Genomic DNA, 22,718 nt, shown 5'->3' on the forward strand with positions numbered 1-22,718 from the left:
CCTCCTCCTCGCCTAGGGTTTCTGCGTCTCACTCTGCAAACATGGTACTCTCTCTCTTGCTCTCTATCTCTATCGCTCTCCTCTTCTTTACCTCTCTAGAGATCTCTTTTGTGTGCCTAACTATTGGTTTTAGGCCCCCAAGCCATCATCTGGGCCCCACAAAGCCAGGGAGTGCCTTCCCCTAGCTCTTATTCTGAGGAACAGGTTGAAGTATTCACAAAACATTCCCAATTCCTTATTTTTCTGAATGATTTTTTTGCAATGTATTTGTGATGCTTAGAAATGCTTAAAGCTATGTTATTTGTCTTCAGATGTTGTTTCGTTCCCAAAAACAAATGAGAATTTCCGTATGCTCTTTGACATGAAGGGTCTGTTTAGGCTCCGCTCGATTAGAGATAAGAAGGCAAAGGTTGGTTCTTGTACATCATTGCTTTCTAGTTTTGTGAATGTACTTTTGTTAGTACTTGTGTAGAATGTTGCCATTGTGCATCACGTTTTTATACTATAGTGTCATTTTGTTAATTAACAGATCTCACCTAACATGTTTGTCCGAAATGTTATATTGCTGGTAAAATGACATATGATACAGCTTACATCTTGTGTGCAATAGAAAACATCTTAGATTTTAGCAGGAAGAGAACTTCAAATGACCCTCTTTGTATTTTTGTTAGTCTATCCAGCTTTAAAATTCATTTCTGGTAATATCACAATGCTACAAAGTGTATTAGTGTTTCGGTTAGCTTAAACTACGAATAAGAATTTTTTTTTACCTTTTATGTTAATTTTATTCTTAGTTTTAAATGTTCCTTGTAATATAGGTTCTTTAGTTTTATGTTTATTCTGATATGCAGTTCAAATAGTGTCATTGGTGTCTTTTTCCTGCTACGTAACTTCATTACTGCCGACGATCTCCCAAATATCTTAGCCTTGTAAGACTACATGGATGTTGCCCACATATTGTAATTTTGTTGTTGAGCTTCTTGATTCCTTCAACTATTTAAAGATCACCCGTCATGTAGTGAGACTAAAATGACTCAAATTTTGAGTTATATTGAATCTTGTAAAAATCCTTAAAATTCATTGGAAAACGTGGGTTATAACTCACAGTTGTGAAAAAAAAATTGAAATTTTTAGTTTAGGAAATATTTTGTGTATGAGTTAACGAAAATGCCGCAAGACTTTTGGATGTGATCTTACCATTTATTAGGTCTTGGAATGTTATTTTTAAAGTTGAAAAAAAATAGAAAAATAATATAAACTAATAGCAAGGCCCCCAAAGAGATTTGTAGGTGTTGAAATCTTTGGAATGTCCTAAATTAATTTCAAAAACATCTGGTGCGACTAGAATGACTCAAATTTTGGCTTATAATGAATCTTGTAAAAATTCTCAAAATCGATTAGAAAACATGGGTTATAACTCACAGTTTTGTGAAAAATTTGAAATTTTTAGTTTTAGGAAATATTTTGTGTGGGAATTAACAAAATTTTTGCAAGACCTTTGGATGTGATTTTATCCTTTATTAGGTCCCGCAAACTATTTTTCATTGATTTTTAAAGTTGAAAAATAGAGAAAATAATGAAAACTAATAGCGGGTCCCCCAAAGAGAATTGTAGGTGTCCGAAATATTGGGAATGTCCTAAATTAATTTTAGAAAACATATGGTGCGAGTAGAATAACTCTAACTTTGGCTTATAACGTATGTTGTAAAAGTTCTCAAAATTGATTGGAAAACTGTGGGTTATAAATAACAGTTTTTGGGAAAAATTGAAATTTTTGGCCTTAGAAAATATTTTGTGTTGGAGTTAAGGAAATTATTGCAAGATTTTTGGACGTGATCCTACCATTTATTAGGTCTTGAAACTATTTTTTATTGATTTCTAAAGTTAAAAATAGAAAAATATCTTTAAATTTAGGTTTTAAATTGTTGATTTCAAGTGTTTTAGATATGAATTATAATTTGGAAGGAGGGATCGGTAAGAAGCTAGCGACTTTTTATCAAAAAGTCGCTAGCTTCTTAACGACCCTCTTCGAAGATGATCGGTATTACACTACCGATTGTATCTTTTTAATTTTTTTCAAAAGTCGCTAGCTCCAAAACCACCCTCTTCGAAGATGATCGGTATTAAACTACCGATTGTATCTTTTTAATTTTTTTCTCTTTTTTCTTTTTTTCCATTGAATTTTTTTCCTCCCTATGTTACTTTAATTAGATTCAAATACCTGTAGATTATTATCCTTGTTTTCAAATTTTTTGACATAGATTATAAGAAATTTCACAAAAAATACATCTAGTAGAACATAAAGATGATAATTTGGTTTTGTGTACGAAAGACAATGAAATTTTAACAAAGTAAAGTATAAAATAAATAAAACTAATGATTAGACTTAAGTAGAAACTAGCTTCTTCTGCACCACCAACTTTATCTTTGCATGTATCTTGATTGTTTTAGATTACTCTAGAAATTGGTTATTATTAACCGACTTCTGGAGTAACATAGGAATTTCTTCGCAAACCATACATTAGGCTTGATTAAATATGAGCTCTTTGGGCTGCTGTTGATCCTCAACAGCCCTCCTCCTCCTCGCCTAGGGTTTCTACATCGCACTTTGCAAACATGGTACTCTCTCTGTCTATCGCTCTTTATCTGACATGCCCCGATCTTAATATTCTCCGAATACCAGGATAGACACGTCTAGCCGACACCCAAGGGTGATGAAAGCCACTTATTGAGTGCAAATGCTGAAAACAAGGGATAGATACTTATAACTATAAAATAATAATGAATATGCATTCAACTAACTAGAATACTAAAAGAAATAATATAAAAATTGAATGAACAAAGGAAAGAGGATAGGTCCTACACTGAGAGGACTCGAAGATACTGATGCAGAAGTGCCTTGATGTTGGGATTGTATGCCTTGATTCTAAGTCCTTAAGGGGGCGCAAAACAAACATGAGTGGACCCCTTCTAAAAATGCATGTTTTAATAGTAGAAATGCATACATGAAAAAGCATGATTTAATAATTATGTTCTATGAAACGTTTTGAGATAACATGCTTATTGAGGCTATTAAAAATTATTACCATTTTTCCTATAACCTGTGTTCTTATAGAATATATGATGGATGACGATATAATATTTAGAACATGTTTAGAACACCTCTTTATAGTATAGGTGATGGAGGACTTTATACTATGAAGTTGCTTTTCAATATATATGTATGTTCAATGGTTTTGTACTTACCTAGTGGTCCCAATTCCGCTACGAGACGAAGGGATAGATTCCGGTTCGTCCTGGGCGACAGTTATGGTGTTGGCATAGGGCCTGAAGTGTTTTTCCTCTGGATATTATCACAGGACGGGGAGCCGGCATGGGGCTTGGAGAGATATTGGACATTCACTAGTGATTACGATATATATGAGTTATGATTTGAGACATTGCACGACATTCTAGGTTTTGGAAAACCTATTTTTATCATGCTATATGTGTTTTCATAAAACCTAGGGGTTTGTATATTGATAACTGTTTTACTATATATTTATTCTATCAAATCCCAATCTTGACTCCGCCGTAACATAATATTGTCCGCTTTGGGCCCCATCACAGTTTTGTTTCTAGGAACTGACGCGAGAACTTCTCAGTGGGTCACCCATCCTAGGATTGCTCTCGCCCGAACTCACTTAACTTCGGAGTTTCGATGGAACCCGAAGCTAGTGAGTTCCCAAAAGACTTTGTGCTATAGGGAGGTGGGCATGTACATATAAGGCACATCACCCCCTCTCCGTTGGTTGATGTGGGATGTTACAATCCACCCCCCTTAAAGGCCCGAAGTCCTCGTCGGCACACTCGCACCGAACGGCAGAGTGGCTTTGATAGCATTTTGTCACATCACAGTCTCGACTCCGCCGTAGCATGATATTGTCCGCATTGAGCCCCGGTCACACCCTCACGGTTTTGAAGTCCTCGTCGACACACTCGCATTGAACGGCAGAGTGACTTTGATACCATTTTGTCACATCACAGTCTCGACTCCACCATAGCACGATATTGTCCGCATTGGGCCCCGGCCACACCCTCACGGTTTTGTTTCTGGGAACTCATGCAAGAACTTCCCAGTGGGGCACCCATCCTAGGATTGCTTTCACCCGAACTTGCTTAACTTCGAAATTCCGATGAAACCCGAAGCTAGTGAGTTCCCAAAAGGCCTCGTGCTATAGGAAGGTGGACATGTACATATAAGACACATCACCCCCATTCCGTTTGTTGATGTGGGATGTTATACTATCTCTATCGCTCTCCTCTACTTTCTCTCTCTAGAGATCTCTGTTGTGTGTATAACTGTTGGTTTTATGTTGAATTTGCTAGAGGACTGAAGGAGCATTTGAAGCGGCTCAATGCCCCAAAGCATTGGATGCTCGACAAGCTTGGTGGTGCTTTTGTAAGTAAAACCGTAAAACCCTCTTCCGCAAATTTTTAAAAAATGAAGAAATTTTCATTAAACCTGCAATCTTGTCCCTCATTGTTATTGGGATTTAATAATTTTTTTTTCATTAATCTCTTCAAAAAAAAAAATAATTTTTTTCATTAAATCTACAATTTTTGCCTTATTTTGATTGGGGTTTAACGGAACTTTGGTTTCACATGTGTGTGTTTAGGCCCCCAAGCCATCATCTGGGCCCCCACAAAGCCAAGGAGCGCCTTCCCCTAGCTCTTATTCTGAGGAGCAGGTTGAAATATGCACTCACATACCATGAAGTCGTTTTGATTCTCATGCAGCGCCATGTTTTGGTTGACGGAAAGGTCAGGATCGACAAGACTTACCCTTCTGGCTTTATGGGTATGTTCTCAACAATTTCACTAAATTTAGTTCCAATTCCTTATTTTTCTGAATGATTTTTTTGCAATGTATCTGTGATGCTTAGAAATCCTTAAAGCTATGTTATTTGTCTACAGACGTTGTTTTGATCCCGAAAACAAATGAGAATTTCCGTATGCTCTTTGACACCAAGGGTCGGTTTAGAATGTTGTACATCATTGCTTTCTAGTTTTGTGAATGTACTTTTGTTAGTACTTGTTTAGAATGTTGCCATTGTGCATCGTGTTTTTATACTGTAGTGTCATTTTGTTAATTAACAGATCTCACCTAACATGTTTGTCCGAAATGTTTAGTAGGTAACTTAGTTTTGGATATATTGCTGGTAAAATGACATATGTTACAGCTTACATCTTGTGTGCAGTAGAAAACATCTTATATTTTAGCAGGAAGAGAACTTCATATGGCCCTTTTTGTATTTTTGTTTGTCTATTCAGCTTTAATATTCATTTCTGGTAATATCATAATGCTACAAAGTGTATTAGTGTTTCGGTTAGCTTAAACTACGAATACGAGTTTTTTTACCTTTCATGTTAGTTTTATTTTTAGTTTTAAACGTTCCTTGTAATATAGGTTCTTTAGTTTTATGTTTATTCTGCTTTTGCGTGTTGACAGTGTTTGTGGCTAAGAGCCAAAGAGTACTTTCTGAAATATTTCTAGCTCAGTTTCGTCGTCTACTTTTGGCTAGATAATTAACTATTTGACTTTGTATTATAAATTCCCTGAGCAGTTCAAGCTCTGCAAGGTTCGATCAGTGCAGTTTGGGAAGAAGGCCATCCCCTATCTTAAAACTTTTGATGGACGCACTATTCACTACCCTGTCACATCCCGGCCCGAGGCGGATCACTTCACGGGCCCACTCCACCACCGTAGCACGATATTGTCTGCTTTGGGCTTACCATTCCCTCACGGTTTTGTTTTTGGGAAGTTGCTTTTGATGGACTCACTATTCGCTACCCTGTCACATCCCGGCCCAGGGTGGATCACTTCCCGGGCCCGCTCCACCACTGTAGCACGATATTGTCCGCTTTGGGCTTACCATTCCCTCACGGTTTTGTTTTTGGGAACTTACGAGCAACTTCCCAGTGGGTCACCCATCATGGAATTGCTCTAGCCCCCTTCTCGCTTAACTTCGGAGTTCCTACGGAACCCGAAGCCAGTGAGCTCTCAAAAGGCCTCGTGCTAGGTAGGGATGAGAATATACATTTAAGGATCACACCCCTGGACGATGTGAGATGTCACAATCCACCCTCCTTAAGGGCCCGACGTCCTTGTCAGCACACACGCGGTCAGGGTTAGGCTCTGATACCAAATTGTCACATCCCGGCCCGAGACGGATCATTTCCCTGGCCCGCTCCACCACCGTAGCACGATATTGTCTGCTTTGGGCTTACCATTCCCTCACGGTTTTGTTTTTGGGAACTCACGAGCAACTTCCCAGTGGGTCACCCATCATGGGATTGCTCTAGCCCCCTTCTCGCTTAACTTCGGAGTTCCTATGGAACTCGAAGCCAGTGAGCTCCCAAAAGACCTCGTGCCTTCTCGCTTAACTTCGGAGTTCCTATGGAACTCGAAGCCAGTGAGCTCCCAAAAGACCTCGTGCTAGGTAAGGATGAGAATATACATTTAAGGATCACACCCCTGGACGATGTGGGATGTCACATACCCTGACCCCCTCATCAAGGCCAATGACGCTATCAAGCTGGACTTAGAGACCTACAAAATCACTGACTTCACTAAGTTTGATGTTGGTAATGTTGTCATGGTTACTGGCGGAAGGAATAGGGGACGTGTTGGAGTCATTAAGAACAGGGAGAAGCATGAGGGAAGCTTTGAAACTATCCACGTGCCCTCGGTCATGAGTTTGCAACCCGTCTTGGTAATGTGTTCACCATCGGCAAGAGTACAAAGCCGTGGGTGTCGCTTCCCAAGGACAAGGGCATCAAGCTAAGCATCATTGAAGAGGCAAAGAAGCGACGAGCAGCCACCCAAATAGCTGCTACTGCATAAACAATATGGCAACTATAGATTGTTGTTCCTATAGTTTTAGAATGGTACTTAGTTAAGCAGTTCGACTCCCTTCAGCTTATACTCGGGATTTTATTTTCTTTCGTTTTGCGGCCTTGGGTTATGACTATTATCCATAATATAGTTTTTGAGATTGTTACGTTAGATAATAAGATGCTTATGTTGTTAGATTACGAACCTAAATTCATAGATTTTTGAAAGGTCTAAAACGAAAATGGAAGATCCATCCTAAAATAGTATTCTCAGAGAGGAAAATTTATGAAGTACAAAGAGAGAATATGAGGTGCAATATTTGGCATAAAATCTCTGTAGAGAGAAACGACGTCGTGCTTCTTTTGTCATGCAGCATTGCCATTGAGGAGCATCTGATCAAAGTGCCAACACCTACAAATTAACAAAACAATAAGCCACTTTGAGTTCATTGCAAAATTTGTTCACATGTCGTAAAATTTTCTCAAAAGATGCTGTTAATCGATCAGCCATTACCATGTCCGGCGCCAATCCTTCTCAACTGAGCTACATACTCGGACATTTTCTATATGGCTTCCACCTAAATTACCCGAATTCAGTTCTTCGATCTTCGTCAAAATCTTGCCAAAGAATGAGAAAGGAAAACGAAAGAGATCGTATCGAAGTTGCATACCTGCTCAGTCAAATAGTTACTCTCCAGAAAATCCACCAGTTGCACATCATTGTCTTCGTTTGCTATCTGTAATAATATTTAACAGTTTCACAGATAGTCTTAATTTGAATTGATCGACAGATAAAGCAGCTAATTTGGAAAAAAAATATGTACTTTAAAGTTTAAACAAAAGAATAATGGCGTTTAAAGTAAAATGAAATTGCAAAGTTACTTACTTTGTGTAAATTTAGAAGGCTTCTCATTGTTCATCTTTTCCAAGGCCAGTGTAAGCTCCATTGCTGGGGAAAACAAAGGAAAACATGGTAAGAAGTGATAAAAGGAAGTGATTTCCGAACTCCCCTTTTTCTTTCGTGCTCATTCTTTTTTTCTTCTTAGCAGTTGGATTGAATAAAATAAAATTACGGACGGAAACAAGAGGAGGAGTACTTAAAGAGAAAATGAGAGAGTGAAACATTACTAAACTTGAAAAGAACTTACCATACAATGCATCACCCTTTTCGACATGACCAAACTCGGAGACGGGAATTCGCATGGACGGTAGCTTAACTTTCCCTCCGCGTTTGGTCTGATACTCATCGGAATACAGACTTAGAGATCGATATATAGAACCAATGGAAACAGAAGAAAATGATATTGGAATCTCAAATGGAGAAAGTATGAAATGTATAGCAGAAAACCTGGTATTCCGTAAGTTTTTCAGCATGCTGCCTTTCTTCACTTGATTCTTTGAAAAATCTGCAAGTTTTCTTGAACTTAAATAACGAATAGATCCGAAAATATCATCAGATTTCGGCAAAAAAAATCAGGTTTAGAAAGAGTAATTACTTGGCAAGTCCCTAACATTGTCTCTGTCAAAGTAGGCACACATGGCGTGGTACACATAGGAGACATTGTATTCCACACTAATTCAGAGAACAAAATTTTGGTATGAAACTGGTCAGAACTTTGCATACATATTTGGATCTACTAACCAAAATCAAACAAAAACAAAAGTAGAATTGATATAAATTTATATATGAGAAAGACATAAAATGATATATGCACAAATCGAACCAATTAGAAATTCTTAGTCAAACATAAAATAGGTGACATTAATTAGACAATAAATAAGGGCTCTAATTGTGGCTTATTTTATGTACAGTTATTGTTAAAGATGCTCCACATGCAGTGCACTGTGCTTTACAGATTCCACTGTGCTTTACAGATTGGAATATGGTTCCCACGTTAAGGATGTATGATTATTCTAAACAACAAGGACACATGCATAGTGGACAGCAAGGCCACTGCATGTGTATACTGACTGATGTTTCATAGACAGCAAGGATGCCACTTCCAGTTGTTTTGTTTATTTGCATGCGTGTGTAGTAAACTGTGTATAAAACTCTGCTGCAATTGCAGCAGATCATTATTCAAAATATAGATTGGATACAAGTTTAACATGGTATCAGAGCACCGATCTTGGTGACTCTAGAAAGCTCATTCTGCTTCCACCACAAACACAACCAGTCCATCTTCATTAAACATAGCCACCATGGGCGACGAAAGACCAACTGAGACGATACCCCATGTATCTGATCCTCTCATTCTGCATCATTCAGACTCACCAAGTCTTGTCTTAGTCTCACAACTTCTTGATGGACACAACTATGGACAGTGGAGCCGTTCTATGCGAATCGCCCTCAGCGCCAAAAACAAACTAGGGTTCATTGATGGATCAATCAAGAATCCCGCAACCACTGATGCCAAGTATCCAATTTGGCAGAGATGCAATGACATGGTCTTGTCCTAGATTTGGCAATCCGTGCAGGGCAACATTGCCCACAGTATACTTTACTGCAAAACTGCATCAGCAGCATGGAGAGATCTTGAGGATCGTTTCTCGCAAGGAAAGGATTCCAGGATTTATCAAATTCGACAAGAAATTGCCGAACACCGACAAGGACAGCTATCTGTTTCAGATTATTACACAAAATTGAAAACTCTCTGGGATGAATTAGCATCATATCATGGGCCCATTGCCTGTGAATGCGAGGGATCCAAGGCACATGCAGCAGGGAAGAAAAAGAGAAAGCCATGCAGTTCTTAATGGGTCTGAACGAGAGTTACTCAATCATACGAGTTTCTATCTTAATGATGAGCCCACTTCCAGATACACGACGAGTCCATGGATTGGTTCTTCAACATGAACGCCAATTGGATGTGGTAAATCGACGTGAACCTATCGCCCATGCAATGCAAACCAGTCATTCGACAGCACCAAAACGAGGCTATGGTGCCAACAACCCTAATTCACGGAAGATATTCAAATGCAGCTACTGTGACGGAGGACATCCAGTCGAACGTTGTTTTTTCCTTATTGGATTCCCTGAAGGACACAAATGGCACGGGAAGAATGTGCAGCCCAGAAATAGACGTGCACCTCTAACTTCCAACAATGTTGAAGCATTACCGTCGCCAGCTACCAAAGCAACAACCTCCAACAAATTTGATGCAACGTTCACAACTGAGGAGTACAACCAACTCATGGCTCTCCTTCGCAATAAGAATGGTACTGATCTGCCCCTTGCACATGCAACAGGTATCTATACACCCAACTGCAATTTTGCACATTATGATCCAACATTGTATTGGATCGTGGATAGTGGGGCCACAGATCATGTTTCTCACTTATCACTCAGCCATAATCACACTAAAACCCAACATGATTTTGTTGGTTTACCAAATGGCGGACAGGCTGCGATTGAAACCATTGGGTCCATTAAATTGTCCCCCGAGATAACTCTTGATGGAGTTTTACATGTGCCACAATTTCATGTGAATTTGTTATCTGTGAGTAAGTTGACCTGGGCATTGAAGTGCATTGTGATATTTTACCCAGGTTTTTGTGTTGTGCAGGACATGGCTACGAAGAGGATGATTGGCCTGGGCAAGTAGTTTAATGGACTTTACTACCTCACTCCAACACAAAACCCTCATCTTGCTCACCATGTCAAACGTACCTCGGCACTTTGGCATCAACGTCTTGGGCACCCATCCTCGGCTCCCCTTCACTCTTTATCCCAGATTATCCCAGAAATTATCTTTGATTCTACACATGTTTGTGATGTTTGTCCTTTAGCAAAACAAACTTGTTCATCTTTTGTTTCCAGTTCAATAAAATCAGTTGCTCCTTTTGATTTGATCCACTGTGATATTTGGGGGCCACATAAAATCCATACACACTCTGGGGCACGTTACTTCCTCACCATTGTAGATGACTTTACCCGTTTCACATGGGTTCATCTTATGCGATTTAAATCAGATACACAAACCTTGTTGCACTCGTTCTTTTCTTGGGTTAAAACCCAGTTTCATCGTGACATTAAAACCCTTCGTGCAGACAATGGGGGAGAATTTGTATCTATGCGTTCGTTTTTAGACACTCATGGCACCCTTTTTCAACACACCTGTGCACACATCCCTCAACAAAACGGGGTAGTTGAACGCAAACATCGCCATCTTTTGAACGTTGCCCGTGCTTTACGATTTCAAGCTAACCTACCCTTAAAATTCTGGGGGGAGAGTATACAAACTGCATGTTACCTTATCAATCGCCTTCCAGCACCCTTACTTTCCCACAAATCTCCCTATGAACTCTTGCATGGGACACTACCTACATACTCTCATCTCCGGGTTTTTGGGTGTTTATGTTATGCCACCAACCTTACCCCCTCCCACAAATTTGATGCTCGTGCTCGTCGCTGCCTCTTCCTGGGTTATCCCCTTGGCCAAAAGGGCTACCGTGTTTATGACCTTGATAGCAAACGCGTTTTTTCCTCTCGTGATGTCATCTTTCATGAGCATATTTTCCCCCTTGCTACCTCACCACTAGAAAAAGACCTCGACTTCCCTGTCTTACCTATCCCTCATGACGATCCCACTCCTGCACTCCTCTCAACTCAACCCCTTCCAACTCCTGACCTCCTTCTCACTGCCGATATCACTCCTTCACCCCCAGACATCCCTCCCTCGCCAGACATCCCTCCCTCACCTTCACAACCTCCTTCTCTTCGCCGCTCCGACCGCATTAAACACCCACCTGCCCATTTTTGTGACTACCAGACACATCATACTGCTTTGCTTCAGCGCAGCGTCATCCTTTCCACCATGTCCGGCACCCGATACCCCCTTCAACGGTATGTTTCTTACTCCCATCTCTTTCCTGCTCACTGCTCTTTTGTCCACAACATCTCTCACTTGGTTAAACCAGCCTCTTATGAGCAGGCCCGTCATGACCCTCACTGGCTTGCAGCCATGAACTCTGAGATTGAAGCCCTTGAAGCCAATCACACCTGGACTATGGTTCCCCTCCCTCCTCACCAACGACCCATTGGCTGTAAATGGGTCTTCAAAATCAAGTACCATTCTGATGGTACCATCGAACGCTACAAGGCCCGCCTTGTCGCCAAAGGGTTCACGCAGCGCGAAGGGATTGATTACAAAGAGACGTTTGCTCCAGTTGCTAAACTCATTACTGTCCGCTGTCTCTTGACTGTTGTTGCTGTTCGCAGCTGGTCTCTTCATCAAATGGATGTCCAAAATGCTTTCCTTCACGGTGTATTGCATGAAGAAGTTTATATGATACCGCCTCCTGGATATCGTCAACAGGGGGAGACCATGGTTTGTTGACTCCACAAATCGTTATACGGACTCAAGCAAGCTTCTCGCAGTTGGTTCCAACGTTTTTCATCTGCCATTCAAGAAATTGGCTCCCAACAGTCCTGTGCGGATTACTCGTTATTCACTCAGGTATGTGGACAATCTATTACTGTGGTATTACTCTACGTTGATGACATGATCATTGCAGGAAATGATGAGGAAGCCATTAATCGACTCAAGAAGTTTCTTAGTGGTTGTTTCCGAATTAAAGATCTCGGACCATTAAAATATTTTCTTGGTGTCGAAGTTGCACGGTCTAAGGCTGGGATCTCCATTTGCCAACGTAAATATACCTTGGATATATTGGAGGAAGCTGGTTTGCTTGGAGTAAGACCTGCCAAGGTACCCATGGAACCTGATTTAGTGTTGACAACAACGGGTAGTGATGCTCTCAAGGACCCGACTCGATATCGACGTTTGGTTGGTAAACTGATCTATCTCACCATTACAAGGCCAGATGTTACGTATGCAGTAAATAATCTCAGTCAGTTCATGCAAGAACCCAAACTTCACCATCTTAAGGCAGCACATCGCCTTCTCCAATATCTGAAAGAAGCACCCGGACAAGGCTTAATGTTCTCTTCCCAAAGTGAATTACATTTAATCGGTTACTGTGATGCAGATTGGGCACGTTGCCCCATTACCCGTCGATCAGTGACGGGTTATTGTATCTTCCTTGGAAAGTCACTTGTGTCCTGGAAAAGCAAGAAACAAGTTACAATAGCTCGTTCCTCTGCTGAAGCGGAGTATCGATCCATGGCTGTAGCTACTTGTGAATTAAGTTGGCTGCGATATTTGTTGAAAGATTTACGTGTTGAGCATTCCCAACCGGCAAAGTTATTTTGTGACAACCAAGCGGCTTTACACATAGCTGCAAATCCTGTGTATCATGAACGCACAAAGCATATTGAGATCGATTGCCACACTGTTCGTGAGAGGGTTGAAAGGGGAGAAATTAAAACTTCCTATGTCGAAACGGGAGAACAAGTCGCAGGCTTGTTTACTAAGCCATTGCGTGCGCCTATTTTTCAAACGCATCTAGGCAAGTTAGGCGTCATTGACATTCACGCTCCGACTTGAGGGGGAGTGTTAAAGATGCTCCACATGCAGTGCACTGTGCTTTACAGATTCCACTGTGCTTTACAGATTGGAATATGGTTCCCACGTTAAGGATGTATGATTATTCTAAACAACAAGGACACATGCATAGTGGATAGCAAGGCCACTGCATGTGTATACTGACTGATGTTTCATAGACAGCAAGGATGCCACTTCCAGTTGTTTTGTTTATTTGCATGCATGTGTAGTAAACTGTGTATAAAACTCTGCTGCAATTGCAGCAGATCATTATTCAAAATATAGATTGGATCCAAGTTTAATAGTTATTGTGTGTTTAGTGTTCTTAGTTCCATTGTGACTTAAAAAATTTCACCTTTACGCAAACATGGGCTAGACCGATTAGTTACGGTAGTGTACCACTTCATATATGCACCTAAGTTTGAATCATTTTCTTTGTTAAATTATTGTAGTTTATAACTAGTTCTATTTGTGTATATTTCGTCATTCGAAAAACCTCAATCTTTTGTGAAAACAAAGGGGTTAGAAAATAGTCAAGAAATCAACATTTCCAATGAACATTAAGATCAGAAAAAAGACTATATAAAAATGGGAGCTTCTGATTGGTCAGAATATTTTTGGCGAGCAAGAGACGCATGAGGGACAGTGGGGACCAGAAGGAGCTCCTTCTGACCTCCTCCAATGGCTCAAACACCACCTCCAATGTGGGTCTGTTGTCAGCCTCTTTTTTGGCAAATATTACCAACCGACCTGAACCATGCACATGTCAGCCCGAGACCGCCAAAAGGCTCGGCCTGTTCGTGATTGTTGGTGAAGAAGAAAAGCTTGATGGCGCATTGTGTAGAAATTGAGAGAGAGAGAGAGAGAGAGAGAGAGAGAGAGAGAGAGAGAGAGAGAGAGAGAGAGAGAGAGAGAGATTGTGTATTTAACCTAATACTCTGCAGTGCAAATAGATTGTTGGTGAATGATAACCTTTTCCTCGTCGTTTTAAGCTAATGATATATCTTGTTTCAAATATGCTTTGTGTAACAATATTTTCATTTTAAAATCAATTTTGGATATGTAAACATATTACAAGCACCTCAAAAATTTAAATAAAAATGATGTGTGCTTTTACGGAAGCACGTCAAGTGTTTTTTAAACATGATAAAAAGCGTTTTTAGTGATCTAAAAACCTTTTTAATTATTTTGAATATACTTTCAAGATGACTCTTAGAATAGTTCTACGCATTATAACTTGTACTTGATTATGATTTTTTTTCGGTTGAATTTTGGGATGCGTATACTGTCATTGTGACATTTCGTATCAAGCAAATTGCCCTCACCTTGGAGGGTCAAGAAACTCCTCACAAAGTTACAATAATATAGTACTACAATCTAGTAGTATTCCTCTTCACTTATAAGTGAGAGGTCTTCGGTTCGATTTTCGCCAAATGCGAGTTTGAACCATGTTATTGCTAGCCCATTGCGAGACTATGCCCACCCCCTCTCCTTTTCGGTAATATTGTTTGTTAAAAAAAAAAAAGGTATAATAGCTTAGAAGATTTTGAAAAACTAGTGTAATTAAAAATAAAGTGTTTCTCATAAATAGAAGTAGTGAAACTTAAGTAGAAGAAATCAGGCTTGCAACCTACCAAAGTCTCTTCCTAAAAAAAATGGGGGGACAAAAGAATGGTATTACATAATCCGCACTGTAGCAGGTTCAGACAGGTTCAAAAGGACCACTGTTCCAAAGAGGGGTGGGCCGGTATGGCTGCGAGTAATGTACTCCGGGAGTCGGAATGGCACCAAAACCGGTGCCGGAATAAGCACCAATTTCACAGTTGTTGGTAGCCATACCAAACTGCCCGTGGTGCTGCCAATATAACGGCGGCCTTGGCTGCCGAAAGCCTGGGTTGAAATTTTGCACTGGATAGGGTGGAACAGCTGATTCGGATGTCCGAGGATACTTATTTGCGCGCTGTTGTTGCGGTTGAAACCCCGGGTCATAAGTAGGGGTACTTCGTTTGTGACCTCTACCATCCCAATTGATGCTGGGTTGATTACTTGCAAAAGAAGGAACAACGACATTGTTGGCAGGGATACAATCTAATTGCTGCATCTTCACTTGAGAATGAGGAATACTGTAATTCTCCTTTGATTGCAGGTTTTGGATGTGTTCCTCAGTAGATTTTTTGCTCGAATCAAACTCTTTCCGCTTCAATTCAAGCTCTTTGGCTTGAAATTCAAGTTGCCTCTCTTTTGATTTCAGCTTTCGAGCTTGTTCTTCAAGCGATTTTTTTATCAAAATAAATTCTTTCTGCTTTGATTTAAGATCTCTGGCCTTGTCTTCAATCTGGCTCTCCTTCGATTCCAGTGAAGCTATTCGTGATTTGATACACCTGAAAGGGTACATGGCCTCTAGGTCGCAATCTTTGATGCATTCAATCACTGCTCTAAGATCAGCTATCTGGTCATTGATAACCTTATCCTTTTCGTCGAGTGATTTCTTTCCCTTGCCAACTTTCCTGCAAAACCTCTTTGTATTCTCCACAAATTTTTCCAATAGCGGTACTGGGGGGAACATGTCAGTTAACTTGAACATACAAATCCATCTAACAGCTTCAATGAATAGCTTCTTTTCGATAAGCCTTTGAATCATATCAGGGATAAGACTTTGAAGCTCCTTTGTATCATAAGCAGAGGTGATTTCGTATGCAGTAACGAGCCTCATAAAACTCAAAACCTCCAAGCAATTCTCTGCCCCCTTCGCCGCTCTCGCCTTCCACTCACCAGCCAACTTAATTGCTTCTTCTCTCACATGTGGGCTAATATGTGGTGAGATGCTGTTCAAATTCTCTAACAAATGAATAGAACTCCTCCTAATCACAGTCAAATCACAATCAGACTCGCTGTTGTCCACGGTGGATTTTGAAGGGTAAAACCCTTGCAATGCATCCAAAACAAATTTTGCTGGGTCCGCATGAAAAATGGCTGAGATGTCACCACCCACTAAATTGTATCTCTTCAAATGATCATTCAACTGCAATCCTCTAACATCCCTATCAATGCTCGATTGATTACTTGCAGAAGAAGGAACAATGGCATTGTTGACAGAGAGATGTTCCAATTGTTCAATCTTCACTTGACAACAAAGAATGCCAGTGTTCTCTTTCGAGTTCAGGTTTTCCATGTCTTCTTCAGTGGATTTTGTGATCGAATCAAATTCTTTCTGCTTCAATCCAAGCTCGTTGGCCTGCTCTTCAAGTTGCCTCTCTTTCAATTTCAGATTTAGGGCCTGTTCTTCAATAGATTTTTCGATCGACTCAATTTTTTGCTGCTTCAAGTCAAGCTCTTTGGACTTCTCTTCAAGTTGTCTCTCTTTCAATTTCAGATTTTCGGTGTTTTCTTTTCTAATCCAATCAAATTCTTTCTGCTTCAATTCAAGCTCTTTGATCTGGCCTTCAAGTTGCCTCTCTTTCGATTTCAGTTTCTGGTTATATTCTTCGGTGGATTTTCTGATCGAATAAAATTTGTTCTGCTTCAACTCAAGCTCTTTGGCCTGATCTTCAAGTTGCCTCTCTTTTGATTTCAGGTATTGAGTGCGCTCTTCAGTGGATTTTTTGATCAAATCCAATTCCTTCTGCTTCAATTCAAGCTCTTTGGCCTGGTTTTCAAGTCGCCTCTCCTCCAATTTCAGGTTTTGGGTATGTTCTTCAGTGGATCTTTTGATCGAAATCAATTCTTTTCGCTTCAATTCAATCTCTCTGTCCTGGTATCGAAGTTTGTTCTCTTTCGTTTGAAGTCCCCGAGAGAGTGTATCCAAATGCTTTTCGCCTTCTTCTCTCGATTCTTTGACCCGTTTTTCTTTCAATTCAATCTCCTTCTCTTTCAATTCAAGCTTACATGACCACTCCTCCATTGACTTCCTGCGCAAGCAGATATCTTGTTCCTCCAAACAAAGTTTCTCCGCTTTCACCTTCAACTCCTTGTCACATTCTTGAATCGCCATTTTCTCCGATTTCAATGCCCCTTCTCTCAAATCGAACTCCGCCTTACGGGCCTCCATTGACCCTAGAACCTTTCTCAATTCTCTCTCTTTTAACGCCATGTCCTCCACACTTCTCTCGACCGAATTCAATTTTTTCGTCCTTTGTTCGACGCGCCTCTTGATCAAATCGCACTCCCTCTCCTTCTCCCTCACAAAACCCTCAACCTCCACCAATCTCTTCTCTTGAACAATCACCGCATTGCTGTGTTCTCGAATCAACGACTGAAGCGAAAGCAAGTGGTTCTTTTTTTTGTCGACCAATTTCTGAAGTACCTGCAAACTGTTGGATTTCGACTCCATCTCCGAGCTGACCTTCGACTTTTTGATTTCCAACTGCTCGGCTTTGGCTCGGACTTGCTCCTCACGGTGCTCGAGTTCCCGGAGTTGGGCCTCGATGGAGAGACGCGTGGACTCGAATTGGTCCTCGAGGTCCTTCCACTGTACGGAAAACACAGCGAGGGAGGTTGCATGGGCGTGAAGGCAGTCGTACGCTTTGCGTAGAGTCGACTGCTTCAACTCTGATTCTTTCAAATCGGACTCTATGTTCTCCATTGTCTCCGCAGCATAAACCCTAAGTGAAAACGACGTCGCGGTGGTGGGGAATCGTCTGCTCAAAACCCTAGAAACGGAGGATGAAAACGAACGAAAAGAATGCGGTTGTGGTTTGTTTCTCTTGTTAAAGCAACTTCACGTATTGGTTTAAGTAGGGCAGAGAAGGGAGGGGAGTCCTATTTCCGTAGGGAAAGAGGAGTAGGAGAAAACAAAGGAAACTGGTGTTCCAAGAGCATGTAGGGAAAATAATCCCTTACAAAAAAGGTAACTTATGCCCAATAAATGTACTTGGGTTAACCAGCAAACTACACAATGAGTCTGTCATAATAATATGATATCGAAATCACCATCTACAAAATTGAACTTAAAACTTTCACTTGCAAGTAAAGAATAATAATTGGCATCTACAACTTTTTTTAAATAAAAAAATTGTTGTATGGCAGGCACAATGTCTTGGCCAATTAGCCTAAGCATCTATACTGAAAAATCAAATATGTGGAAGTATTTATCAATGCTATAATCTTGTTTTGGACAAATCAACCTTGCGTCCACACATCATAACACGTGACATGGAATGTTATCCAGCGTTGCATTGATACACTCAATAATTTCTCAATCAAAGTCAACCTCGAAAGAGAGAAGACTATGGTGGCACTACGTAATTTCTCAGTGTAATCATCACAACAAGACGTGGTAATTCACTTATGTACTAATAATTAAAGTGTATCTACTTCTCAGTACTATAATCTAGTTGAGGACAAATCAACCTTGCGTCCACACATACTAACACATGACTTGAAACATTATGCCACACTGCACTGATACAGATCACACAAATTTCTCAATCAAAGTCCAACCCGAAAGAGAAAAGACTGGTGGCATTAAGTAATTTTTTGATGCAATCGTCACAGCACGACGTGATATTCACGTATATAGTGATATATTTATCAATACTATAATGTAGTTAAAGATAAATCACGTATTCTAGACTGAATATCACTTCTCACCGATTTAAGTTCGATCGGGCTTCAGTTAATTTCTTTGCTGAATTTTACGATGAGCATACTTTCAATCTTGGTTTTGTTGAGTTTACTAATTTGAAGGATAAAATCACTTTAAAATTGTATGGGTTGAAGGCTTATCAAATGCTTTCTGGATTCGAATATAATCATGTTCACAATTCTGTGTGTTTCAATGTCATACTTAAGGTATAATCATTGCTCACACAAAATTTAAACTTTGACGATAACATACTACCACGTGATATATTCCAGTTGTACGTAAGAATCTCACCTGAACTTGCACCGAAACCATGTCAATGGGTAATGTATTCCAGGATTCGGTATGGCACAGTAAGCACCACCAAAACTAAAAATCAGAAAAAAAAAAAAAAAAAAAACTAGAGAGATGATAGTGCAAGGAAGAGGTATGAGGCAGTTAAAACTCTACCCAAAATTTGGGTTTGGGAGTAACAAAAAAAAAAGAAAAAGAAAAAAGAAGCCTTGAGGCGCACCTACCGCAGCCTAGGCTGCTTCGGCGAAGCCTTATGCCCACTCCCTCAAAACAGAGGCGGCAACCCTCAAGCCCAACCTTAGAGGGCGCCTTGAGGCGAGCCTTTTAAAACATTGCTTTTAGTTCAAGCTTAAATGACCACTCCTCCATTGCCTTCTCACGCAAGCAAACATCTCTCTCCTTCAAATCTACTTCCTTAATCAACTCCTCTCTCGATTTGAGTTCATTCGAACACTCAACCCAACAATTCCTGAATCAAACCAAGCTTCTCCTCTTTAACTTCCAACTCTTTGCCACATTCTTTGATCAACCTTAGCATCAATTTCAGTTCCTTTTCTCTCAAATCAAACTCCCCCTTACTCGCCTCAATCGACCCCAGAATCTCATTCAATTCCCTCTTCTTCTCCCTCAAAAAATTTTCAACTTCCACCAATCTCTTCTCTTTAACATCAACCTCGTTGCTATGTTCCTTGAGCAACAATTCAAGCGAGCGCAAGCTATTCCTACTCTCTACAATCTCTTGTACTTTCTCTCCAATCAATTCCTCAAGCACGCTTAATGTTGGAAATTTTGAGTAGAAATTTCTTTATCTCACATTGGTCATTACAAAAAGGTTTCCTCACTTTATAAGGCTTATTAATAATTAATTAATATATGATTAATTGATAATTATTTATAATTAATAATAATTAAATTATTTAATTAATTATTTTCGGATATAATTAATTTTTTTTTTTTTTACCAATAGACACATCCTTTTGGACAAAGTCTGAAGTGTGGTGAAAGAACACAGAAAGCAAACACCCATCTGAGACAATGTCCCCCAACAGAGGCATCCCTTCTCCATACCTATTGCGAATAGGCATAATCATATTATATATACATATCCATCTGCATGGTATTTAGAACACAAAAAAACATAATTCTCCTTTTACAATCCAAAGCATTCTTACTGAGAGAACCACAAAGAAATTCGTCAGAATTAAGTTTTCCGATGCTGTAATTTTAACTTGATCGTTGAATTCTGGTGAAGCGGAAGTCCATAGAACTACAAGCACTGAGTAGGGATAAAATTTTTGTTTCAAAGACATTGCGGTACGCAAGCCTCGATCTTCTGTTTATCTGCTTAATTATTATTGCATTCTGTTTATATTTTATAAAATATTTATTCGCATTTATTATTAACATATATAAATTTGTCTTTATCCAACACTTAATTCGTTGAATTTCGACTCCATATGCGAACTGAGCATTGACTCGTTGATTTCCAACTGCTCGTTATGGACTCTGACTTCCTCCTCGCGGTTCTTGAGCTCCCAGAATCTGGCCTCGATGTACTGGCGGGTGGACTCTAAGTGGTCCTCGAGTTCCTTCCACTGTATTGAAAACATGGCGATGGAGGTTGCTTGGGCGTGAAGGCAACCGTACACCTTGCTCAAACGACACTGTTTCATCTCTGATTCTTTCAAGGCACACTCTATCTTGTCCTCCATCGTCTCTGCTGCATAAGCACTAAGCAAAAACAATGTCGTGCCGGCGAGGGATTACGTCTGCTAAAAACCCTAGAAACAAGAGGATGAGAAGAGAAAGTAATGTGGTTGTGCTTTATGGTTAAGGCAAGTTCACGTACTTGATTGAATAGAAACTGTTGTAAGAGTTTGAGATCCTCTTGTCCCACATTGGTCAACAATATTTTTTTACTAGCCTTTATATAGGTTTATTCCTTCTTCTTAATAATTAGAACTTAGACCATTTGGAAATGGATTGAAGGTTTGGGCCTTATGGTTGTGTGGATTAGGCTTGAATATAATATAGCCTAAATACAATTAATATTAATTAATCAAGACAAGGGCTTTGGAATTTAAAATTAATCAGATTCATTAATTTTAATTTTCGAATTAAGTTTTTAATTAAATTAATTAAAAACGTTTTGATTAATAGAAAATTTTCGAATTAAGTTTTTAATTAAATTAATTAAAAACGTTTTGATTAATAGTCACAACTCTTTGGAAAGGGTTGTATAGCTTCAGATACATCCAAAAGGTGTTTGAAGAGGTATGAAAGAGCCTATATAACTAGAGTCCTTAATTCCATCAAAAATCATTTTTTCTTCCTTCTTGTCTTTCGTACAAAATTTTCAGAGAGTAAACACACAAAGCAATTCGCTAGAGTTCTATAATCCAGTGCGGGTTGTAGAATTAGGTAGTTGTATCCTGGTCGAGCACACATTGTAGAACCACAAGCACACGAGTGGGATGGAAATACTATTCGATTTCGAAGGACATAGCATTTACGATAGCCTCTACCTTCAATTCATTCAAGTTAGTATCATTTTAATTTTTTATAATTATTGTGTAATTGTATTCTGTATTGCAAGTATTTTTTAATAATAAAGTATAAGTATTTCGGTTCTATATTTCTGTTATTTTATTGTTTCTAAATTGTTCTCCAGCAACTGTTTCCTAAAGGGAAGAGGATTAGCAGAAAACAAATGAAAGTGGTGTTCCCAGGGCATGTAGGAAAAATAAAGGAAACAAGATTAAACAGATAATGAGGTCAAAAGGTCAAAATAAATAAATAAATAAACGCCAGCAAAAGAAATAAAAAAAGGAATGTAATTTATGTTTAAAGGGAATCAAATACTTAGGTAAGCTGAAGAAGATAACTAGAAGGGAAAATCCAAAATTCAGGCATCTTGACCAAATTTAACTTTTTTAAAAGGACATTGGCACCAAGATGGTTCTATGATCATCCAGAAGGGAAAATATACATGCGAAGGTCTTCTAAAGATTCTTCGAATGTTTGGTTTAGGTCTTCTTTTTTATCAAATGGTTTAGGTTCCTTTTGTGTCCATCAAGTGTTTGAAGTAATCCATGCTAGACATATCTTGGTAGCACTCGGCATGTTACATCGAGAGCACTCGACAAATGCTCTCGATAGCACTTATCAAATTGTTTCGGCATATGTCAATAACTATTGACATGTATGCAACATAGTTCGATTGACTACAATAAGTCCAACAAATGTTTGACAAAATGCCTAGTGAATAAACTGAATTTTCTTTTTGCAAGCTTCGTGGTCTGTCTCTATTTAAAAAATTAAACTTTAACACTAGAACCCCTCAATGTTCAAATTCTAAATCCGCCATTGCACACATCTACTGCTTCCAAGATTCAAACTCTCACCCTCGGCTTAGTGCAAACTAACGAACTTTGTTAGTGCACCTCCTCCGAGTTCTTAGTTCTATATGTAAATCTCTAAAGTCGTTGAATTTTTTGTATTTTCGGTTAAAATTTTGGATA

The 22,718-nt window shown here is 39.5% G+C and overlaps 2 protein-coding genes and 1 pseudogene across 2 annotated transcripts; 1 reads left to right on the forward strand and 2 right to left on the reverse strand.

Moving 5' to 3' along the window:
* The first annotated feature begins 4,399 nt into the window (after positions 1-4,399).
* Positions 4,400-6,886, forward strand: LOC103945386 (annotated as a pseudogene).
* Positions 6,887-7,242: 356 nt separating this feature from the next.
* On the reverse strand, positions 7,243-17,904 carry LOC125470379 (synaptonemal complex protein 1-like). The gene is given in 11 exon segments (XM_048569339.1): positions 7,243-7,289; positions 7,391-7,454; positions 7,548-7,613; positions 7,763-7,780; positions 7,782-7,825; positions 8,025-8,112; positions 8,225-8,299; positions 8,389-8,449; positions 13,902-13,992; positions 13,995-14,072; positions 15,045-17,904. Coding segments are annotated over 11 exon segments (3,492 nt in total).
* Positions 17,905-19,651: 1,747 nt separating this feature from the next.
* LOC125470380 lies at positions 19,652-20,909 on the reverse strand. Its single transcript, XM_048569340.1, has 2 exons — positions 20,674-20,909; positions 19,652-19,970 (listed from the first exon to the last, which is right to left on the reverse strand). Exons 1-2 carry the CDS (start codon positions 20,907-20,909, stop codon positions 19,652-19,654), a joined length of 555 nt encoding a protein of 184 aa, XP_048425297.1.
* Positions 20,910-22,718: the final 1,809 nt, after the last annotated feature.

This window comes from the organism of the source record quoted next, unplaced genomic scaffold (genome assembly GCF_019419815.1).
Source record: "Pyrus x bretschneideri cultivar Hongxiangsu unplaced genomic scaffold, Pyrus_bretschneideri_v1 Contig5, whole genome shotgun sequence".
NCBI classification, from domain to species: domain Eukaryota; kingdom Viridiplantae; phylum Streptophyta; class Magnoliopsida; order Rosales; family Rosaceae; genus Pyrus; species Pyrus x bretschneideri.